This window comes from Trematomus bernacchii, unplaced genomic scaffold (assembly GCF_902827165.1).
Source record: "Trematomus bernacchii unplaced genomic scaffold, fTreBer1.1, whole genome shotgun sequence".
NCBI classification, from domain to species: domain Eukaryota; kingdom Metazoa; phylum Chordata; class Actinopteri; order Perciformes; family Nototheniidae; genus Trematomus; species Trematomus bernacchii.
The window spans coordinates 300,324-309,607 of NW_022987580.1; the positions used below are offsets into that span (position 1 = coordinate 300,324).

The 9,284-nt window shown below is 42.4% G+C and overlaps 1 protein-coding gene across 1 annotated transcript in view; it reads right to left on the reverse strand.

Annotated features, from left to right (window-relative positions):
- zbtb16a (zinc finger and BTB domain containing 16a) overlaps positions 1 to 7,934 on the reverse strand; it is a 178,038-nt gene extending 170,104 nt beyond the window's left edge. Inside the window, exons 1-2 of the mRNA XM_034126998.1 lie at positions 7,723 to 7,934; positions 3,643 to 4,963 (exon numbers count right to left, since the gene is read on the reverse strand). Of these exons, the coding sequence (XP_033982889.1) occupies positions 3,643 to 4,874 (1,232 nt within the window). The 5' untranslated portion in view covers positions 4,875 to 4,963; positions 7,723 to 7,934. The remainder of the gene's footprint in view (positions 1 to 3,642; positions 4,964 to 7,722) is intronic.
- Positions 7,935 to 9,284: the final 1,350 nt, after the last annotated feature.

Sequence of the window (9,284 nt, forward strand, 5' to 3'; positions counted from 1 at the left end):
ATTGCTAAGACTCCTTAGAAATCACTCTATATATACTAGGTCCAATACGAGGACTGAATATTTTTAATCTGTATTGTAAAAGTAATACTCATTCCTACTTCAAGATAGCACATCTTCTGCGTGTATATCTCTCTTTCTTCTATTTTCCATCCCTCACATGCCACATTGCCTAGTTTCCTTATAATTGGTAAGCATTCATCGTAGCTGTAATGCATGGCCTTGCATTAAGCTACAATACAAATACTACAGCCAATAAAATACCTGGGTTTCACAACTGATACCAGAAAAGAAGATATCTCATCGATAGCTAAGCGCACACTAACTTTACGTAAATAAACTAAAATGTGTATATTTTTTATTTCCTTTTGGACCATTTTGATGAAAGAGAAAGCTCAAAATTACGAATCTGACAAGACGTTTATTGACTGAGTGTTAAGGTCACAATACCCAGTCCTACCCCCCTGAATATATGTCTGCACCCCGTCCCACACACACCACTTGTGGAGCCTTTATACAATGCATTCAGTCTGGGTGTTTCTTTATGATACGATCCAGGGCACGGAGGAATGAAAGGCAGCAGAGACTTCAATTCAGACAGGAAGTGGGTACTTTCTGGTACGTTCATTTTAACATAGACACCTCACACCAATGACCCCATGCCACATCTGGAAACAATTATACTCATGTTTGACTTGACCTGCCTGCACCAAGTGAACTCTGCCAACTTGTTTTTTATGTGTGTGTTGCAGAGGCAGCGGTGACCCTGACACAGTGGCTGTTGGGGGAGTGATGTGTAATTAGTCCGAGTTACCACGACTGGTGAAAACATCTTGTATTCAAAATAACCAGGTGACCGGTATAGAAACACAAGCAAAAGACTAGTTGATGTGCTATCAAATGACCCACATTGGAATCTGTGAGGACACGAGGATCGTCTGAATTATCAAGCTTCTCACAGCGGACCTTTCATGTGCAGACAGCGAATGATGCAATGTTTGATTTCTACACTTCAGGAGGCTGTCAGGGCAGCGCGTACAATATTAAACAGTGTCGTGTCGGTGTATCAACTAGCCTAAATTAACCCATTAGCATGCTAGGGGAGAAGCGGGAAGATCAATGCATGAAACGGTTTGGAAATCTCCTTTGATACAAGATTTCCCAGCTTGAGCGAATTGATGAAATTCCTCTTGAAACACAGGCAACCATTTCACACGCCAGACTTCTTCTCAAGAAAGACTATTGTAAGCCGGTCCTTTAAAAACACAAGGAGACTACATTACAGAGGAAGCTTTAGTGCATGTTAAAGTTGCTGTTTAGGAAGAAGTTGTCGTTTTTTTTAAAAAGGCACATGGTGTCAAACCATGAACAAATTCCTCTTTTATTCCCAGAATAATAAGCACTCATCATGAAGGCCACACAGATTTGTACCAAAACTACAAAGTCTCTGATTCCACCGCTTGTATAAAATTCAGTACGAACAGAAACACTGCACAATAATCACTGTAAGGTCACATCTCCTTAGAGTGCAAAAGCTATTCTGTAATATTCAATATACAGACAACAGAGACAGACTTAAAGGACCAGGCATACCAAGACGCTGGCTCAAGTATAAGAGCATGGTGATTCAAATCCTCAAGTGAACTTTAAACACTGTGCATTCCTATTGATTCAAGCAAACATTCCAGGGTGAAAAGGTGGCCTTCCAGTGAGTAAAAAGGCTCACAGAAACACTGACTGTGCAATATCCACAAAGAAGTGACGCAAGACAATTCCTCAAGGTGTTTGTTAACAAATGCAATTCTTAAGAATATCTGCAGGTGAGTATTCTGTTTCCAGGGTCTTCATTTATTCAGATACATTGATCTGCACTGCGCCTCTTCTGTCCTGGAACCACCTCGGAGTCTCAGAGCCGGGGTTCAGTTCTCATTTCCTGGGCTGACCGTCTGCTCTAATGATCGGGCTAATAAAGGCCCCCCCTCTTGCGTGAATTATGGGAAAAGGGGAGGGGATTCGGTCCCAGTATGAGGGCGAACCACTTTGGTAAGTGTGTGTGATAGCTGCCGCCCACCTCTTGTAAGGCGTGACTAATGGGCTTCGACAATGTTACGACAACAGTCACCTGAGCCGGCTTTTTTGTTTGGAGTCAGCTCCGAGTCTGAGCCACACAGAAATAAGGTGTGTGTCCATCAACAGAGGACACTTAGTTATACCTTGCATGTGTGTGGTCGGGTCATTTTATACTTGTCATGGTCACTGACTAGGAGCATCAGCTTAAGACAAAAGACAGAACAAACTTACTCTATTTGACACTAACTGAGCCTTAAAAATATATACGTTTTAATTCCCAATGGAAAACAAGTGACTTACAACAGGAGTCCCTTTCACCCTAAGCAATCATGTTAATGAGCATTATCAATTCAAAAGGTGTTCTGAGGACAAAAGACTTTCCTTTCTGGTGGACACGATGAAAACTTGTTAATACAATACAAATTTGATTTACTCGTCATAATCACTGAGACTGGCAGAAAATGTACAAACTAAATTACTGTTTTCTACACTGAGCATGCACCAAAAAGATGTACTTTTTAATTCCTAATGAATGACAAGTGACTTACACTTGTGGAAGTGTTCAAATGGAGTCCCTTTCACCCAAAGCAATCATGTTAATAATGATAATTAAAAAGGTGTTAGGAAATGTTAAGGCCAAAAGACTTACATTTCATACACCAATAAACATTTGATTTACTCGTCATAATCACTGACGTGCAAAATTGGTGAAAGGCAAAAAACAAAAACAACCAATTCCATCTCTTCTCCACAAACCATGGCTTTAAAAGCTGTGCTTTTTCATTCCTAAGTAAAAAGCAGGTGTCTTCCCATGAGGGAAACCTTATAATTGAGTTCCTTTCACCCAAAGCAATCATGTAAATAAGTATTATTAAAAAAGGTGTCTGAATTTGTGAGGCCAAACGACTTAAGACTTTCACTCTCTACGAGACAAACTGCAGAGGTAATCTTGCAAACGCCATTAAAAATGTGATTCATTAGAGAAAAAACAAACAGCCGCACCAAGGACGAAATAATAAGCCAGCAGCAGCAACTCAAAAATAAAGAAAGGTGTCCTACCTGTGCTGCAAATAAGTCATAGTCACTTACTAGGGACATTAGCTTAAGAAACGCAGAAAAAGAAAGAACAAACTTACTCTATTTGATACTAACTGAGCCTTAAAATATATATTTGTTTTAATTCCTAATGAAAAACAAGTGACTAAGTGTTCAAATGGAGTCCCTTTTTACCCATAGCAATCATGGTAATGAGCATTGTTAATTAAAAAGGTGAAATAGTGAGGCCAAAAGACTTGCTTTTCTGCTGGACACGATACAAACTTGTTAACACCAATTAAAATGTGATTTATTCGTCATAATCACTGATAAAGGCAAAAAATGCAACAACTAAATTCCTGTTTTCTCCACTGAGCATGGACCAAAAATATGTACTTTTTGATTCCTAATGAAAAACAAGTGACTTACACCTGTGGAAGTGTTCAAATGGAGTCCCTTTCACCCATAGCAATCCTGTTAATAATGAAATAATAAGACAGCAGCAGCAACTCAACAAAAAAACAATCAAACTCGTCTTACTTGTGTTGCTCCACAGCCTCGTTATCTGGAAGTTCTATGCCGCACACGTTGCATCGCTCGTGCTGGTTCCTGCCGTCCGGTTTCATGCCGACCGCCAGTTCTCCCAGCTTGCTGAAGAACTCTCTCTGGATGAAGCTCTGCGGCAGGAGAGCCCCGTAGGCGCTGAAGTCCATCGACATGGCCAGGGCCGGGGACATGGGCAGTTGAGAGGCCATGGACGCTGCCATGGCCGCCGGCATGGACATGAGGCCATCCGATTTGTGATTGACGGGAAGGGAATAGAGCGAGGCGAGATGTTTCTCCGTCATCCCCGCCATTGCTTCCAGCCCCATTTGGCTCATGTCAACTTGCTGGTCGTCGCGGACGTAGTGCAGCTCGCGGGCGCTGGTGATCACGCTGCTCCTGGTCGGGGTTCCCGGTCCGTCTCGGTTCCTGTCCTCGCCCATTCGCTCTCCGTTGCTAGAGGCGCTGGACTCCATGTTGGGCGGGCTGTCGTGGCCGTTGCCTCCCATGTCCACTTGCATCATCTCGGTCTTGATCTCGGTCATCAGCTGGTTGGAGTTGGCGTGGTGGAGCAGATGTTCCCCGCCGAAGCCCTGCTGGAGCAGAGACTGTCCGATGCTCATCAGACTGTCCACGGCAGCTTTAGTGGGACTCAGGTTGGACATGCCGAAAGAAGTGGAAACAGACGGGCTTTGATCAACCATTCCCGTCATGATGGCCATCTGCTGGGCTCCGGTCAGATAAGACCCCTCCATGGAATGCTTTTTGGAGTTTTTGGCTCCGTTGTGGCCTTTGCGGTCGTCTTCTTCCTCCGCGCTGCCTCCGACCTCCACGTCGTTCTCATCCGAGGACTGAATGGTCTCCAGGATCTTGAGGCATTGCTCTTCCAGGTACTCGATCTCCAGGATCTCCGCGGCGTAGAGAAGGTCGTCCAGGTCCTCCACCTTGGCCTGCAGCGTGGCAGTGTAAGCGTACTCCAGAATTTGCTGGAAAGTCTTTGGTGAGAGAAAGTCCAGGGTGTAGTGGTGGCTGCTGCGGTGGAAGAGGATCTCGAACATTTTGCTGGTGCAGGCGAGGACAGTTCGGTGAGCGTGGAACTCCTGGTTGTCCACCATGATGACCACGTCGCACAAAGTCCCCGCCAGGCGCATCTGGTTGGCCTTCAGCAGGAGGCCGGTGGGATGGTTGGGGTTCTGGAGCTGGATCATACCCATTTTAGATAAATCCATTGTGTCGATGCAAGCCACGAGGCCAACTCATGAGGCTCGCCTTCCCCGCTCTGCCGTGATTTTAGCTATCTTTGTAAACAAGATGAAACCTGGAAGGAGAGCGGAAAGAAAAGTCAGTTCAGCTGAAGCAATTTTGTGTTTCAAATCCAGCAATTGCAAACCAATCTTTTTCCCAAAAAATGAATATAGGAAATTCAATCCCCAAACAATCATCTGCTTTACTCTTATTATCCTCCTGTGTTTCACCTACGTGGATAAATAAAGTGTACAAGGCAGATTCTTTAATTGCATTTTGCACCTAAAACATGTTGTGAATTTGACAATGCATGTATTGAAAGTCCACCATTGTTTGTGTCTTAAATGGTATGTGTGAGGTCAGTGGAGTTTCAAATTGCAAACATCCTGCAGGGATGGTAAACACACTCTGCAGTCGCATTGTTCTCAAAATCAGCGGAGAGTATTGACTGTAGATTTCTGAAGAGAGACAATTTGCAAGCCGTCCAACAGGCTCCCCCTGCATACCAATCACCCCCGACATATGTTATGTTCAAAAAGAGGTCTTCATTTGGTTATCTGATGGGGATGTACACACAGTTAAACAAGTGTGAATCGTGTTTTGTCTCCACTGCTGCTGCTTGGTTCACAAAGGCCGTCAGCAGCCTTTCTGAAATTAAATAGCATCTTACTCAGTATTCTCATCACAGAGCAGAGAGCAGCGGCCAGAAATGGATGGCAGCAGAACACAAAGCTGCAGCAACAAACACCCTGCTCTCATTTGCTAAATATCCAAATAAACGTGTGTGTGTGTGTGAACTCCTTTTAGATAACACAGCAACATGTTGCTTCACTTGATATCTGCAGCACACTCTGACCAACGCAGTTAAAATGTGTGTTTTAAATGAAGGACTGTCTCCTGTTCATTCAGCCGTCATTATGACCTACACTGAGACAATGCTCTCTTCATTGCTACAATTTAAATAAGCAGTCTTCATATACTCTAAATGAATGGGTGAATGAATGAATGGCTAAGTGCCTCCATTGACCCACATTGTGGATGAGCTTCATTGATGTCCAATTTTTTAATCAACATGTGACACATTTTCTATTTGGAAAATAAGTCTTATTTCCATTTCAATTTCATCCAAGCTGGTTTTTTTGTTGCTTTACTCGACAAATAGGGAATAAATAGAGAAGTTTGTGAGCACTTCTCTTTTTCCTTCCTCCCCGTTTGAGAACAATACACACTCAAACTGAAAAGAGGAGGACATATCATCCAGACTTTTCCTTAAAAAACAAATAATATCACTCCCAGAGGACAGAAGCCTAAATCAAAGCGGTTGTAAATGATGCAAAATGTGCAACATGATGGGGATTAAAATACTCTTTGTGGCTTTTTTGGGGCAGTTGATGAAAATCGATAAAATCAGGTGATGGTGAAACCACAGAGTACACAGAGGTCATGCCTAAAACCAGACATTACCTTTATTACAGGTATGCCAATAGCTGCGATGTATGGCCCCGTAAATGATCAATACTTGTTGCGCTCCAACAAGCTGTGGCTGCACAATGTAAAGTTCCTGTTTTTTGTGTGTGGTGGGGGGGGGGGGGGGGGGGGGGGGGGGGACTTCACCAGCTCTCTATTAATAAAAAAGCACGGCGCGTCTAGACAGCGTTAATATTGCCCAGACAAATTATACAGCGCGTTATGCATTATGCAAAACATCGCACAGTACATTAAGTGCGTTAAGCAGGAGAGGTTTCTCCCGCTGGAGGACAATGTAGCCCGCTGACAATAAGCACACAGAAAGCAGCATAATCAATCTGATCACGAGCTGTCTGCCTCGCGCGCCTTGGCGACCCAGCCACAACACGAATAAACAGCGTTCAATATTCCAGACACACAACGATGTGCAGAACGCCAAATGCTACAGGGAGACAATCAGAGAGCTCTTCCAAAAAAACAAAAAAAAAAAAGTAGACAGACAGCTGCCAGAATCTCCCGCACAGGTGGACTTTGTTTGAGGCGGAATGAAATGTGTTTAACATTTATGAGAAGGAGGAATTATCCGGAGGAAGGATAAAGAGAGTGAAAGGGGAAAGAGAGGGATCAGACAGTCTCGATAACAAATCAATTTGCCATTGCATCTGTTACCAGTTTCCCACCTCACAGCGCGCGGCTGCTGCACATCGATTACCAGTAACCAATCAAAGCCTGTCAATCAATGCACACCGTACAGTACGGAGGGAGTATTTGGGCTTGTTTTCGGCTAAAAGACCAGAGTCCTCATCATGATGTCATCACGGCTAAATGAGCCACACTGGTGCGTCTGGGGACACAAGGACGAGGCAACAGTGTCGCTGTCTAAAAAAGGCACAATTTCACATGAAAACGCGTGTAAATGTGTCCGGTAAAGTGACATGGAGCGTCATATGTTGTCTGTCTGCTGGGGAAAGAGCCAGACCTCACGTCCTCGCGCTGCGATCTCCAGCATACTAAACCACACCGACACACAGAGCGAGAGGTTGGGGAGGGAGGGGGGGTTACGTCAACCTTAACATCTCTACAATACACGTTAATGCAAACTTCAACACCTTGCAGCGCAATCAGGAAAAACACTTGTTTCCAGCCGCTCCGGCGCGCGGATAAACTCTCAGTGCCAAAGTCGCGTTTCAACTTCAGCGTGAGGTTGCACGGGGACAAACGTAACAAAAATCCCCTCAAACGCATCAAAATACGCACATGGTGAATTAAAGTACACAGAGAAGACAGAGGTGTGCGCGTGCAGAGACGCGGACCTGGCACTTGTCACCGGGGAAACCGCAGCTGTTAACCCGGGTTAGTACTCACCTAAGTTGCACGTTTTTTGATCCGGGATAGTGCAGGGGGAGCGGGGCTACAGCATAGTAAGGCAGTTCGCATAAACCCGCTCTCTCAACACGCACTAACTCCTTTCTTCTCTCGCCTTAGCAAATCAACACGGCGCTGACGTCACAGAGCCAGACGAGCAGCCGGCTCGCGCTGCAGACACACACACATACACACACACACCCATATATAAACACACACACACTGAGAAAGTGAGACACCTAGGGGGCTGTCTCGTGTCAAACGGCTGTGTTACTGTACGGCAGTGAAAGGTGAGCGACACTGCCCCCCCCCTCCAGCTGTTTGAATGCACAGTAATCAGACTGCACGAGACGCATTGTGGTCATATAGGAAATATAGGCTACATGTGGTGGGATTTAATAAAGGACATTTATTCAAGTACTGTACTTATAATAATGTAGTGGAGTAACACGTGCAATGCTGTGTTTGAATACTTAATGTACTGCTGCTGGATATCTTTAACTATAATTATATTGATTTGTAAGTTTGTTTATGTCTTGTATTAGTTAATAATCTAAAAGTAAATAAATACAGTGGAAAAAATGAACGTAGTGGAGTAAAAAGTATAATGCTGTGTTTAAATACTTAATATACTGCTGCTGGATATCTTAACATATAAGTATGTGTATGTTTATTTATTAGTTTGTTTATATCCTGTATTCGCTAATAATCTAAAAGTAAAGACAGTGGAAAAAATGAATGCAGTGGATTAAAAAGTGCAATATTGATTGTGGAGCTACTTTTAATTTCTTTATATACTGAGGCTGCTGGATATCTAAACCTCTTATTATATGTATGTTCATTTGTAAGTTTGTTCATATCTTGTATTTGCTAATAATAAAGTATATAAAGTGGGGGGAAATGAATTCAGGAGGAAAATGTACAATATTATCTTATATTATCTACCGAAAATGTAGTGTAGTGGAATATATATAAAATATACAGTATAATAAAATGGACATTTCTTGAGTGAATTGCCTCAAATTGCACTTTAATTATCAGAAAACAGGATTTCAAAATTCTGATTGTGATTAGTCAATATATTCTGAATATTTAAATGGATTTATTGCAAGCCAAATACTTTTTTTGAAAACCAAACATACTGAGTTAGATAGATATATAGATAATAGTTATCCATATCAACAGGTCTCAGTGGATTACATATATATAATTATAACAATGATATTTGAATAAACATAAGAAGTTAAAGTAAAAATATGTAAAAAAATATGCATATATTTCTAGAAACGTAAATTAAAGTAACATTCTCAATAAAAGAAAAACAAATACAATTTAGTTAAATGCACATTGTTCAGCAGATACCAAATATTACAATATATACATTTGTGTATTTGTAATAATCAATGCTATGTTAGAAACGACTATCATCTAACCATGCAAGAAAGGACGGGAACTTAATCAGTGGAAATGAATCCATAATGTTCAATTATACGTTAAGTTAAGCACATTAATAAATCCTGAAATTAGATGTTTTTGTAAGACGGGAGAAAGTACCTCACATT